A 14963-nucleotide genomic window follows, 5' to 3' on the forward strand; every position below is an offset into this window, starting at 1 on the left:
CTTAGAGTATGCATATTCATAGTAACGCGAGCAAATACTTAGATCTTCACTGAGTTGCACAGAATGAAACTGTTGGATAGCAACTTATCCACCGGATAAATTTTTACCGAATAAATTTTTGAATAACTGGGGCCAGGTCATTTGCTGTTCCATATGTTTCATTCGTTTGCTTGTTTATTTGTTTATTTTAGAATTTGTTTGTTTGTTTATTTAATATTTTGTTTACTTTTTTTATTGGCGTACTTCTTTATTAAATTTTTATTCACTTTAGATAAGAGCAACCTGATCATGCATAACATTTGTACCTTTGAGATTTTTTGATTACTTGTTTTCGTGCCCCGTTTGTCCTTGCTCAAGGCAAGTCAAGTTGCAGGAAAAACAACAGATGTTCGCAAGATTATGAACACGTTCACCCTACAGATGGGGTATCCTGTGGTCACGATTACAAAGTCCGATAAAAGACCCGACACATACCTGGCCTCACAAGCTCGTTTTTTGTACTACAGGCAATCAATGCAAAAGCGCACTGCATCTCCAAACGAGTAAGAGTAATAAGGAGCTTAAGCACGAGACGTTTTTGAGCCAAGGAAGGCGACCGGGAGTCAGCTGTTTCCCTTCTTAACTTGTTTCGACACTGCAACATATATTGCTAATTATTTTCTCACTATTACACTCGGACGATTTGTTTTAAAATTTAGGCACGAGTACTGCCCTTGCAAGCGAAATGTTTACTTCCGGTTTCTTCTTGGAAGGCTTCTTGCTATTCACAAATTAACTTTCAAAGCTATTAAGAGCTCATTTAAGGCCCACCTTTCAACCGACAGGCTTTTCGACCGTTTGTTTTTGTAATGGAAATTCGCAATCCTTATCATAGCGATCTGATTGGCTGAATTTCAGCTTTGACGGGATTTTCATATGTGAAGATTGTTCTACGGGACGCAATGCTTGTTGGTTGAAGGTGGGCCTTTAAACTAAGCTACCTCCTCCATTTATAACTTGTTATCAAAGGTTGACAAGTTATTGAATGGGAAGAGGGCTAACGAGTCTAACACATTATTAGTATAATTTCCAGTATTTGAATCAAAATTGCAGAATGATAATTACCTGGTATAGTGGATTCAAAATTTCTAAGATAACTGATATACAGTCTTCTTTCAATATCCAGTGCTGATTTCGTGGAGGATTGATTGGAAAATGATGAGCATATGCTCACTATAACTTGGTAGACGCGCTCGGATGGTTATAGCTTTTAACCAACTTGTGAGCACTGAAACGTTTTAGAAAATTGGTGCACAGTGGTCGAAGTCGCAGGCGTTTCATTTCGTTAGGCAGGGGACTGTCTAGGACAGTCAAACGTTTGCTGAAGCAAAGCCGGTTTTAGGGCCCGGGAAAACTGCTTCAACATTTGCTTCAACATGCATCCGTTCGATGTTGTTGAACAGTGATGTTGAAACCGTATGCCCCCTCTTCCCTTTCAACCTTGTTGAAACATGTTGAAACGAAGTTAAATCGATGTTGAATGAGTTTAAAAGCGTTTAAACTATGCTTCAACAACCATTCAACATTTCTTTTTGTTTTCGCGAATGTTGAATAAAGTTGGAGCCGTTTGTCCCCCTCTTTCAACATTGTTGTTTATGCACATGCGCATTAGCTAATTGGTCTCTCCATGGTCTCTCAACCGCGGCTGCAGCCTGAGACTGAATACAGGCTTCTCGTGAACTTCGTTGAATCGAATGTTGAATGGCGCTTTGAAGCCGTTTGCCACCCCAGAAATGAACAACGTTCAACAAAATCGAACAGATGTTGAAGCAAGTGTTGACGCCGTTTGCCTGGGCCCTTATTTTGTTGTTTATATTCTCTGGTGACCATATTTTTTTGAGAGAGTGTGTTCTTTATCTTTTTTCTTCTCATTCCGATGTAGCTATAAGTGGGTGATTCCTTTTTCCTATTACACGGGACGTTTGAAGACTTCTATTCCTCCCAATAACGTTGCGATGAAGATCATTGAAGATGATTCAGGTAACTTGTATCATTCAGTTGTGTATATTTCCCAGCGGCAAAATCAGCCACCTTCTTAAAACAGTTGTTGATGATCGGTGGTCTTGTCTATGTCAAACCTTCCGCCATGAGTATAGCGAGATGCATGCGGTTTATATACTGGTAAGACGATATAAAGTTTCCCAGTTTACATTTATGCGTCAACTACCTATTTAGGACATTAGTGCGACTTTCATATGACCCTGGAAAATAAACGTAAAAATAGAACGTAAACAAAAATACAAAACATTTAGGGCGCGTTCGATTGACCCTATTGCGGAATAAGAATACTTGGAGTGATGATTAAAACAGTATGTTTAGCACGTTTCGAAGCAGCAAGGATAATAAAAATATGTTTAAAATAGCATTCTGATTTTATATTCCATGTATTCCTATTCCGAAATACGGTCAATCGAACGCGCCCTTAATTGGCTTATCGAACAAAAACAAACGACCGCGAATTTTCATTGGCTTAGTGAAAGCAGTTGCAAACAACGTCATCTCTCCGTGGAACTTTCTGGAAAGTTTCGCTTTGACGTCATTTGAAGTGTAGTAATGTGATTGGGCAATGGAACTGTTTACTGCCCATATTAGGAGTTTCCTTGGCGGGAATAATCGTGAAACAAATCAGTTGCGAACACTTTTTCAAGGACATGCGAAAGTCGCTCTAATTTAGGCATGGGGTTATCATTAAGTTGGTGTTGGGACGAGTATGTCAACCTGGGAAATGGGGCTTCAGCGTTTATTGCCAACTATCCTGGACATACGTGATTAAGTTAAGTAAAAGGTCAACGAAACCCTAGGTGACGTTTATAACGGGCGTACATCTAATTTTCGTGCAATCCGTGACATATCTGGGAGGTAAGGCTCTCCAACAGGGTCTATTTTTTAATTTATTTCGGTTGATGGAGATAATTTTTTCAATCATTTTTCAGCTGAAATATCATGGGATGGAATTCACTGGATTAAAGGCAACATAGGTCAGACTGGGTTCTATCGTGTTAATTATGAAGAAGGAAACTGGGAAATCCTATCGACGCAACTTGATCATGATCTCAAGGTACTTTTGTTGACAATACTCGAGCGTGAAAGTAGATGTGTATGTTACTGCTGAGCCTGCACTCTAGCTTTGTTCCCTTTGTTGCGCTGTTTTTGGTGCATGCGCACGGTCTGAGTCCTTGTGAGAACACGAGGCCACACACAGTGTTACGCAAGTTCGAACGGTCGGTTGCTTTTACGTTGTTTTTAGTTTTTTCCTTCGTTTGAAATTGATTTTGCGGTAATAAAGTTCTGCGAGTCATTAACCAAACCTCGTGAAGTGGCAATATACGGTCTCACCATCCGCAACAGTGCAGCTCGGCGAAAGAAAAGCAGCCATATTGTATAAGCGGAAGGGAGGACCAGTCCTCAACTCCTGTTGACCCCTTTCTGCAGCTGGTAAGTTGGCTATTCACTTATTTGGTGGCTCTCAGAACCTTCCATATCATCCTGTAGACTAAATGGTAAAATGTTGCAGGTATTTAATAACACAGACCGTGCTGGACTTATTGACGATTCGTTCAATTTAGCGAGGTAAGCCAAAACATTAAACCCAAACGTTTTGTTTGCAAGATTGCTTCTTGTTTGATGTAATATACAACCGCCCAATTTGCGTATTCGTACATGTAACATGCAGCCTTCAAATTCAATATGCTTCCTTTAAATTCGCTGATGTCGTATGGTATGCATGGCACATTCTAGCATTCTGCAACGATACAGAGAAGAATAACTAAATTTTTGTTACAAATTGCCCGAAAATTTTTTTCGCAATATTAAGTTATAACCGATTGATATTGAATGCTCTTTTTTCTGACAGAGCAAATCTGCTAAACCACACTATTCCGCTTAAGATATCTGAGTACCTTGTGAAGGAAGAGGACTATATTCCACTCTTAGCAGCTATGACGGAATTCGAAAGAATCACAAAAATTATTCCCTCCACCCGACCAGTGTATCCGTTATTACAGGTGAGCTAAGTATAAGGTTCACCAGAAAAGAAAACTAAATAAATTGAAATCATGCTGCACATCTACCTCTTCAGAAAAGCTATAATGTGTCAGTTAAGGGAGTTTTAGTCATCGACAACATCAAGAAACGCAGCCAACGTAAACATTTGCGTGATAGTAATTGTATCTCTATTTTCTGTTTTATTGACAATGCTAATTTAACGAACATAATTAAGTAAAGTACGATCGTCCGTGTGAGTGTAGTCCTGAGAAGGACTGTTTGAGATGGCATAAGATGACGAAGTCACTTAGACCATGCAGGATTGAAAGGAACGCTATGAAAGCAAACAAATAATTCACGATTAAGACCTGTTTAAACGTTTTTAACATTTGCTTCAACATGTATTCAACACTTTCTTGAACCAAATGTTCGGTGCGTTTGAACAGGTCGTCCAACATTGTTGGAAAGCGTAAAAATTGTTGAAAGCTTGTTGAAAGTGTGTTGAATCAAGTTTAAATCGGTTTATAACTTTCATTCAACATCGATTCAACTTTTCCTTTGTTCTCGAAAATGTTGAATGGTGTTGAAGCCCTTTGAACACTCTGTTCAACAATTGTACAACACACGCATGCTCAAATCAGGCCGGAAAAGTCAATATGGCGTAGTTTATGCGGACGAGTGAAACTGGTTTCTAGTTCTTAGTTCCTCGCAATCAAACTTCGCGCAATGTTGAACCGTTTGAACGGGCCTTTAGGTGCCCTCATTGTCGTCCAAACCTTCATTAAAATATAATTTAGTTATTTAACGTGGTTGTTTTGCAGAGGACGGGAAGCTTAGCACACGTGCAGCACGATTTTATTCATTAAACTGAAAAATTTGTGCCTTTGTCGTCATCAGTTTTAAAACTTCTAATATAGCTAAAACAGTGGCAAACATGTGGATAAAAGCAGGAGCCCATGAGTAGGAACGAGCAACTCCCATACTTAGCCTATGTCACGGCATTTTTACAGACCAATCTATTTTTGGACTACCTTTGCCGCAAGACAACAAAGCCAGTTGCGGTTCGGTGAAGCTATGACGTCAAGTTAGTTTCCTGTGATTGGTCATCGGGCTCTAAAAATAAATCGATCTGTGAAAACGCCGTAACAGGAATATATGGGAGTTGCTCGCTCCTACTCATTGGCTCCTGATAAAAGTAATTTTAAAATATGACCTTCCGCTGTCGAAGGTCTGATCCACCTTTACTGTATAATATGGACGAAAATCTCTTGTAACTGCAATGCTGTGAACGCGTAATTAGCACAACATAAAATAGTTATCGTCCTATGTTCACGTTGTTGTCAGCCTTAAAGTTAGTATAAGGCCCGGGAAAAGGGCTTCATTCAACATTTGCTTCAACATCCATTCGATTTTGTTGAACAGTCATGTTGAAACTATTTGCACCCCCCCCCCCCCCTTAAACCCCGTTTCTAACCGTGTTGAAACATGTGGAATCGATGTTGAATGAGTTTAAAAGCGTTTAAACTTTTCTTCAACAATCTGCCAACATTCCTTTTGTTATCGCGAATGTCGAATGAAGTTGATGCCATCTGCCCCCCTCTTTCAACAATCTTTCAACATTGTTGGCTATGCGCCTGCGCACTAATCGGTGTCTCAATGACGTACCCATGTCCATAGCCATAGTAACAGCCGCGGATACTGCCTGGGACTGAATACCGGGCCTCTCGACAGCTTTGTTGAATCAAATGTTGATGATGTGTTGAAACCCTTTGCTCACCCCAGCTGTCAACATCGTTCAACATCGTTCAGCAAAATCGAAACGATGTTGAAGCAAATTTTGAAGTCGTTTGCCCGGGCCTTAATGTAACTTTGTTATTGTGCAATTTACCCAAATTCTATTTACTTCCCAATCGGTCCAATGATATTATTTTTTTGTGACGTTGCCTTAAAAGTCGTCGTAGCTTAGTTTTCTTGTTCTTTCCATTGAATTTCGAATCAGCAGTTTTGGAGGAGATGAAAAAACCGGAGTAGCGCACCGGAGAAGCTAAGACGAAACCAATGAACACGATTTCATTAAGATAGGAAAACTTTCGGAGTGGAACCAGGCGAAATAGTCGGAAAGCGAGTCTGAGAAATACTCTCTCTCTGCTCCCCTTGCTACTTACGTTGGTCAATAATAATAACCGAGAAGATTTTTACTAGAAACAGCTAGTTTACCATAAGAAATGCTTTTATCAGTAGCAAGGAAATAATATCTGGTAAATTGCCTATCGTGAAAAAAATCTCAATTCGAAGTGATTCGCTTCGTGATCGTCTCGTCAGTTGTCCATAGAATTATCGATAGATTGGAAGAAGAAATCAAACTCACTCAATACTAAATGAAATCGAATTGTTTTGATTCCCCATCCTTAGTTTCGTAATAAACCCACTCACATTTTTTAACTGTGACACGTCTCTTATATAATGCAGAGATACGTAGCATTGTTAACAAAAAACCAGTACAATAAACTTGGAATAGAAGACAAAGGAGATTACTTGACAAGGTTGGTGAAGGAAGTAACGAGTCAGTAATTGTTAAGTCTATACAGGCCACGAGGTATGTTTCCCCCTTGATATGCCCCGGGACATAAATAACATGTGGTAAGTGTTTTTCCGGTGACTGCGGAAGTGTTTGGCTCGTCGTTGATCAAAAATGTCGAGGAAGCCTTAATTAAAACAGCAGGGGTTTTCTTGATCCTAGAAGTTTGTTTTATGTCGAAATGATCCTTTTAAGAGCGGGATTGTGATTGAGAATACTAGAATTCACGTTGAATTTAAATTAGCTTTATTTTTGTTCACTAGAACCGTCCGTACATTAAATGTTCTGACCTCTACAGAGGTCGTGGAAACGAACCATTGGAGCCACCTGAAATTTTCCGGTGTCTATAAGAACCGACAATAGACTGTATTCTCAGTATTGGACTGGAACTATCTTGCAATGGAGGCTAATGCGGGGGAATCCTTTCAAATCCAAATACTTTTTAATATATTCCACCGCATTAGCCTCCATTGCAAGCTACAGTTCTAGTCCAATACTGAAAATACGAATATGGTCTATTGCTTATTGCCATTTTCATAATTCTGCGGAATTCATCTTCAAGCGCCTTACCAAACTGCGTTTTGGCTTCCATTACAGTGCGACGCGCCTTACCGTGGCCACCTAACAAAGTTTTTTTGAAACTTATACGCCAATCAGGGTGTGCGAATTTGATTGACAGTCACCCTAGGCTCGATTACCAGCCGCTGTTTCAGTGAATGAGCCAGCGCTCACTCCCGAAATCACGGCTGGACGCGTGAGGTGAGCCATTGTTAATCTTCGCCAATCAGAAACTCGCCTGCACAAATCGATCCGGCATAAATTACATTTTTTGGTTGCGACGGTGTTCTTTGACCCGGCCTGTTCAAGTTTTACAATGCTCTCAAATTAGGAAACATCCACGATTTCGACAACAGGAAGTGTTCGAGAAGCTGGAGAATGGGGATTGTATCTTTTATACCGCCTGAGGTCGGAAACTTAAATTAATTTTCCAGTTGGCGCCAACGTCAAAATACGGCTTTCAAATCCATTGCTATTGCAATTTTTTCTCAGACGTCGCTAATGTAGAACCGGTAAACTGCCTCATCCCGTTTTGTGCGGAAGTCTTGCGACACCGCTGGAATGCCCTCTCCAGTTTGCGCTAAGGCCTGGGCGGGAAGATAAGGAGACGCTGGGCTTCCCATACGACAGCGTCCCCCTCTCGGTGTAACTAGCTGGGTCCAAGGGAAAGGAAGAACCAATTCAACTTTGGGCTAGTTCCACTGCAGAAGCTGGCGGAAGGAAGTGCTGAGCACCTGCCATCCGCCTTAGAGGCTCCACTCCGGATTTGTCCTCGAGGTTTACTTCCTGAGATCAGGTATAGCCTGATTTACCTTCCCCTAAATGGGCTGCCTTGACGGGCTAAGAGCCCCATCTACCCTGGGCAACTGGTTTTAAGGCGCCAGTGGCTTCGCCTTCGCCCCTTCTCCTGTCGGTAGTGCCAGTTCCGCCACGCAGAGGCCAAAAGTTGGACTTAGCTGACAATGGCTCTTAGAGTCGCACGCCATTGGGAGCATTTCGACAGGTTGTGAGAGCCCAGCCTCACAACCCACTCCCCGGCTATAACAGCCTTGCGGAACCATTCGTACATTCAAACTCGATGGAAAGCGGTGGAATCTGTAAGAATCTTTTTACTGAAGAATTTCTAAAAACATATCATAATGGTCTTCGAACTGTGAACTAAAGCAAGAACTCCAATTCACTTTCCGGGGGCGGAGTCGGTCTTCCCGGCTATGTTCAGAAATTTGATTGATGGAAGTCAAACGCAGTTTGGCGTTTGGCGCTTGGCTCTTGAAGGGTAAGGGGGTGTTCACATGGTACCGGGGGGACTTTCGCACCGGCGCGAGTTCACTCCGCTTCCCTCTCTTAGCTCTGTATTTGTTTACATGATATCACTGAAGAAAGTCATGCTAGGGCGACTCACACCGACGCGAGTTCACCCCGATTGCTGCACCGGAGCAAAAATTTCGTTCCGGGGCGAAATCTCGCAACGGTATCATGCAAATGAGGAACGACTACCTGTTCCGGTGTGAAAACGGCCTCCCGGTGGGCTGGAACGGGTAGCACATGAAAAACCTTAAAACACATATCACTCTGACGACGGATTCCGTAATTTACCTTCCCCCTGATGAGGTGCAAGTCCATCGCAAGGTTATCCTCCAGCAACAACAACTTGCCCCAAACCAATTTCTACTCCTGAATGAGGAGAGATGGAATGTGAGAGAAGTGACTTGCTCAACTAATTCGAGCACAACTTGACAACTCGCGCTAAGCTGGGCCACTGCACCTAGATTTCAACGCGCTTCCTAAAGCAAGTGCAAAGATGTGTTCTTTGTTTTCTTTTGCGTGTCTCTGCATTTTTACGATTACTTTCAGTTACACGCTAAACTATTTGAATTTCTTTAGGATGAAGAGAGTTCTTATCCTGAAGGCCAATTGTATGGCAGGTGGGGCATCTTGCCTTCGCAACATGTCGAAGATGTTCTACGACTGGATGAGCGATCCTGTGACAAATGTGTAAGTAATATAATTTTCAAGGCTAGTTGCTGGGACTGCAATAATTTTGATATCGGAAAAACAAAGCGACCAGTCACTTCACGATAGAAAAATTGTACCCTGTGAAGCTCTCGGTAAACAAGAACACACATAGCCATTTCTGACTACATCAAGGCACCAAGTGGGATCATATGGGTTTTACATTGCACCTTTATAGAGCCGAGGTATTTAAAATTCAGTTGTTTTCTTTTTTGTTCAATTAGATTTATTATTATTATTGGTCAATTGATCATCAGTGGTTCACATATCCATCGGCCAATATGTTTCTCGGTTGATTCATCTGCTCTGTGGTTTGTTAGTTTACAGTTATCGTTGGCCAGTTCATTTCTTCTTTTATTCATTGGCCAAGCACTCGATCTTGATAGTATGATTATATATGTTGCAGTGTGCCGGCAAACCTGAAGCAATTAGTGTATCATGTTGGAGTTTTGCAAGGAGGCGAGACGGAGTGGAACTTCGTTTATGAACAATTTACGAACACACGTGTGCCATCAGACAAGCGAATTCTGCTGTACGCTATGGCGGGCTCACAAGAACCTTGGATCATTAAAAGGTAATACCAGTTTTATTGTTTCTTTGTTTTTTTGATTGGTTGTTTATCAATAGTTTTTTCATTGGTTCATACTCGATCACCTTGACTTGTCACTATCAGCCGCTATATACAAATACTCCAAGGGCTCAATGCTCGAATGAACCCCGGAGGAGACAGGTGCGGTCCAGTAGTTAGAGCTCTTGCTTTGCTGAAAACCCCGGGTTCAAGACCCGCCCTGACCACTAGTTGAATTTCTTCCTGGTAGTCCCTGCTTCAACTTCTGGGCTGCAAATGGTTTGCGTCCGACCAGTTGGGATTCTTAAAGTTATCGTTGTTATTGTTCTGTGCTGTTTTTTGGGAGATATTAGCCACTAGGCCACTTTGAAATTCGAGTTTAAAAAACGTTTTGTATGTATGTTTATGTATGCATGGATGAGGGTTTTGGAGTTATGTATGATGAGCGCTTGAAGAAGGAACGGTCACTTACTGTCATCGCAGTTACCAGTATTTCTTATGCCTGCAACAAAAAGGGTTAGGATCTCACATTTCTTTTACACCTTAACTGACACAAGATGACCAGCACAAAATAAGTCATTTTACAAGTACCTTGAGCGAGTTAATAAGGACCTTAAGATCTACTACGGCGACGTCGACGAAAACGTAACCTCAAAATATAACTTTGCTCTAGTATAAGTCTTTCATTTTCATTTTTTTTTAATTCTCTCACAGAAATATACATAGTAACTTCCTCTGCTCACATATATCTCAGCTAGTCGAGGCGGGCAGAGGACACTTCAACATAAAGTAATTCAATAGGAGGAGATTAAGAAAAGAAATAAAAGGAAAGGAAAGAAGAAGAAAAAGGGAGATAGATCTATATAAACGACAGATGAACTAGTGTTACTACAATACGTTGCAAAATTACAGAATTACAAGCCTATTTTACATTCATTTTGCTTAATTTATTAACTAAAGTAGGTGTGTCAACATAAGTATCCTCCAGTTCTAGAATACGTAAAAGGAGGTGATGTAAAGAAACTTTAAATTTATGTTTAGGGAGTGTTTCGCGGTTATCCTGTCTCGTTCCCGTCGTACAATGTGGGCGATGTATCCTAAAAATAAATCGATATGAGTGGTTTCAGAGTGAAAATATAGAATGACGATTCTCTGTTACAAGCTCACCTTGTCTTCAAAACTTAAAATTTGGTGATTTAAGCAGAGAACCGCAAAAATAAGAGCTAAAATCCGTGTCGCACGTGCAGCATTATTATTTATGCTCTTTTAACCAATCATATCATTGTCTTTGTCTTAAGGTCCCTAATATTACATATCTTAACAGTTAAGTAAGGTGAACGTGATTTGAGGGAAAAAGATTTTCAGTTACTATAGTACTTGTGGACTCATATTTGTGTGTTTCGTTTAAAAATAAAAACAAAGCAAAGCGGTCAGCCCAAACTGACAAATATACTATCACACTCCTTTACTCGTACTTACTGAATTGTTCCTCTGAATTGTTCCTCTACCTTGGTATTGCAGGTTTCTCAGCTACACCCTTGATTCCTCCAAGATAGGTTCAAGTTATTTGAGTTCAGCATTTTATGACATCGCTCACAGCAACGCATTGGGAACAGATATAGCTTGGGATTTTCTTCAACTTAAGTTTGATGAAATCTCGAGGCTGTAAGTTTCTTTGAATTTATCGTTTGAACATTTTTGTTTGGATTTATTCATCAAAATGTCCCATAAGACTTTAGATTGAAGATTGTGCCAATAGAAATTATATTTATTATATGTTGTTTTGCTATTCAGTAACGAGGATGTCGACTGCGTTTTTAATAACATAACCAAAATAAAGCCCTCTTTCTGATTGGTTAATTAGACCATATTCCAAGTATACAATGTGGATTATCATACACTTTATTCCAAAATGGCCGCCATTTAAATATTCTTTTATTTTTATTCAAATAAGCCCTTGATGCCTCGTTCTTAAGATTAAATTCAAAAGAATATTTTATCTTGAACGAGGCAACAAGGGCCAATTTGTATCCGCATAAATCAGCGGCCATTTTGAAATAACGTGTATTTGACCATCCGGGCTGAACTGAGAATTCGTCTAGTTAAATGGTTTGTCAATACCACGACATCATGTCGATTTAAATCGAATTTAAAAAGTGGCTAACGATAGCCATGCTTCAAGCAAATCGGCCGCCCTGGAGTACAACGGCTGGCAGCGTGCTGGAATTGTCAGGAATGACACACCTTTAGCTGAAATAAATCTATATTAGTATTTGAAGTGCGGTTATAGACGAAAGGGAGAGGCGATCCTCGCACAACATAGACACCCGAAAAATTCAGGTGGCTTTAAAGAGATTCGAACACATAACCTCTTCCTGGCCGGTACAGTGCGCTACCAACTGAGCTACAGTATGAAGCTACTCGGTTGGGAGCAGTTCAGTTTTTTGGCCTCACGTGTGTTTGCACCAGTAACTAATCGTGTGAAAAAAATTCCCGTCCTCTGTATTGTATAGCATTGCATGGCACAAAGAGCAGTTAACTATCAGTCAATTAAATGGGTACTTTAATAACTACGCCGGAAGCAAAGTATTCAAGAATCGACAGTGGTTTTTTGTTTCTTTGTTAGATCCGGAGGTCCGCAGCATACTTTGAGAACGTTTATTCCTTCGATGTCGAGCCGATTCTCCACTGATTACCAGTTGCAACAGGTGAGAGGACATTATTGTTTAATTCCACTGTGACTGTGTTAAAGATTTTTTGGCGAACAAGATAACATTTGTCCAAGACCGGTTCGGTCGTCTGGAAACCTCGGTAAAACTCATTTGATTAGCAAGTATTGGAAATTTACGGTAACTATTCCATCCCCATGATTTTTACATTTTCTTCGATGATCTTTGTGATTTTTTACCTATTCTGTCATATCGTATACATTACAATTTGGTATGTATGTTGTCTTTCCCTCCTCGCTATCGCTGCTAAGGACAGGCATTTATCATAGGTCTGTTTGTGTGTGTGGGTGTGTGTGTGTGACTATGTTTTGACACCCTACCCTAATTATTATGTATTAATCTCCTAGTGTGATTGCCCTATCTTTTTAGCCTTTATGGTGATTTAGGCTAGCCTGCGCTCACTTGTCCTTTGTAGCCTCATTTTTTTTGGTAACCTTTTGAATCTCATACCATGGATTTCCCTCTTTACATCTTGGTATTTTGTGATCTTTTCCAGTTCTTTCTCTCCAACTCTATTATCACCTGGTGTTGCTGTCAGTTATAAGTGCCGTTCTCTTTACTTTGTCGATTAGAATTAAATCAGGTCTTCTATTTTCAATCACGTGATCACATTGGATATTAAAATCCCACAATTTTTTGTATGCGTTACTTTTTGACACACTTGGTGGTTGGTGTTCGTACCATTTGTCAGCACTTTCTACATAATTTCCAAAAAATTATTCGAGCTACGTTATCATGTTTTCCTTTGTATTTCCCCTGAGCAAGCTTGCTACTAATAATAACAACTTTATTTTAAGTGTCAGTGGATTTAGCACAAGAGCGCTAATTGGGGACACTAACGAAATTAACTCGAATCAAATCAATTGAAATGAAATATCGCTTTTTGTGAAGAGGGGAAAACCAGAGTACCTGGAGAAAAACCTCTCGGAGCAGAGAAGAGAACCAACAAACTCAACCCACATATGACGCCGAGTGTGGGAATCGAACCCGGGCCACATTGGTGGGAGGCGAGTGCTCTCACCGCTGCGCCACCCCTAATCGAGCTCCCCTTAAATTCACTGACCAATTGGGAAATAGTTTCCCCTTTCTGTCGACACGCTCTGCATGGCGGCGATCCAACTGTCCTATCATGACGAAATTTGACATAGTTTATACTGAGGGCTTGTTTTCGTGCTGCAAAGATCAATGTTTCAGGGGTGGGTTTCAGATCAGATTTGGCTAACCAACCCCAGGTTAGTTGTTTATCCACGTCCTCTCCGTGTTCTCTATTATTATTATTATTATTATTATTATTATTATTATTATTATTATTATTATTATTATTATTATTATTATACACAGTGGCAGTGATGTACCAGTGATTTGAATATATAATGTAGATCTCTGTCCGGCTAGAGATTCAAAAATCGATCCCGCGCCCGATTCAAGACAAACTCATGTTGAAAAAGGGTGTGATCAAACAAAATCCGAGGCAAAATCCCTTCTGGATTTAATGTTTTATTGTAAGCCCAAAAGTTCTGAATTTAGATCTACCACTCGAACACGCTTTAAAAAAAATTCAGGATATCAATGCGGATTCTAAGTTCTATAGAACTTGAATTTTCATTTCTTTTCCAAGTCTTAAAAGTAGTAAAGTTTGTCAGAATTCCTGAGTATCTGCAAAAGTAACTACTTTGTTGTTATCACAATGATTTGTTTCAGATGGAAGATTTTGTGAACACAGTACGGAAAGATGAGTCACCATCTTGGAGTGTTAGCCAAGCAATTGAAAAAGTTAAAATCAACATACAATGGAGAAAAACGCACGAAACAGACGTTTATAATTGGTTACGAAAAAAGTTTTACACCATGCAACCTGATCTCAGTCAGTCAAAGTGAGAAGAAATTAAAGAAGGCAATGAGGAATGGGCAAAAATGAAACCATAAACTGTAACCCATAAATCAGTGGCATTGCACAATCAATCAGTGCTAGAAGTTGAAAATAATCAATAGCTTATGCACGATTTAAGGCTCGTTCAAAGAAACGTTTACCTTCTGCATTTTACTTCGTATTGTTGTCTCTAATGTTGGTCTGGCCTCGGTTGTTTAAAAGGTGGATAGCGCTATCCACTGGATAAATCACTATCCATTAGATAACTCAATTGGTTTTGTTAATGTTTATTCCGCTGGATAGCTTTATCCACCTTTGTAACAACCGAGGCCTGATGCTTCTACCGTTCGAACGGCAGCCGGTGTTTACCGACTCCGTATATACACCCAACATTCGTTCTGTTTTTCTGTTGAAGGAATGTTGTTTAAGAGTTAAACTTTGTAAAAGGACCTTGAAACATTTAATGCTCAGTGGATTTTTTTCCATTTCCCAAAAGAATACGCTACGAACACTGGCTTGCAGGAAAAATACAAACGAATATTTGACTTCTGAATTGCATTCGATTTCTCTTGCTAACTTTATGTATAACTTGAGTAGTGATGTGTTTTTCCCTTTTATGGATTA

The 14963-nt window shown here is 40.2% G+C and overlaps 1 protein-coding gene across 1 annotated transcript in view; it reads left to right on the top strand.

Annotated features, from left to right (window-relative positions):
- The window catches only part of LOC138008281 (glutamyl aminopeptidase-like), a 38827-nt gene extending 23935 nt beyond the window's left edge, over window positions 1-14892 (top strand). Inside the window, exons 11-21 of the mRNA XM_068855566.1 lie at window positions 358-542; window positions 1922-2019; window positions 2973-3097; window positions 3554-3609; window positions 3893-4043; window positions 6493-6566; window positions 9044-9154; window positions 9579-9746; window positions 11262-11405; window positions 12367-12448; window positions 14171-14892. Coding sequence (XP_068711667.1) covers window positions 358-542; window positions 1922-2019; window positions 2973-3097; window positions 3554-3609; window positions 3893-4043; window positions 6493-6566; window positions 9044-9154; window positions 9579-9746; window positions 11262-11405; window positions 12367-12448; window positions 14171-14347 — 1371 coding nt within the window. The 3' untranslated portion in view covers window positions 14348-14892. The remainder of the gene's footprint in view (window positions 1-357; window positions 543-1921; window positions 2020-2972; window positions 3098-3553; window positions 3610-3892; window positions 4044-6492; window positions 6567-9043; window positions 9155-9578; window positions 9747-11261; window positions 11406-12366; window positions 12449-14170) is intronic.
- The last annotated feature ends 71 nt before the right edge of the window (window positions 14893-14963 follow it).

The sequence above is a fragment of the Montipora foliosa genome, chromosome 6 (assembly GCF_036669935.1).
Source record: "Montipora foliosa isolate CH-2021 chromosome 6, ASM3666993v2, whole genome shotgun sequence".
NCBI lineage: Eukaryota > Metazoa > Cnidaria > Anthozoa > Scleractinia > Acroporidae > Montipora > Montipora foliosa.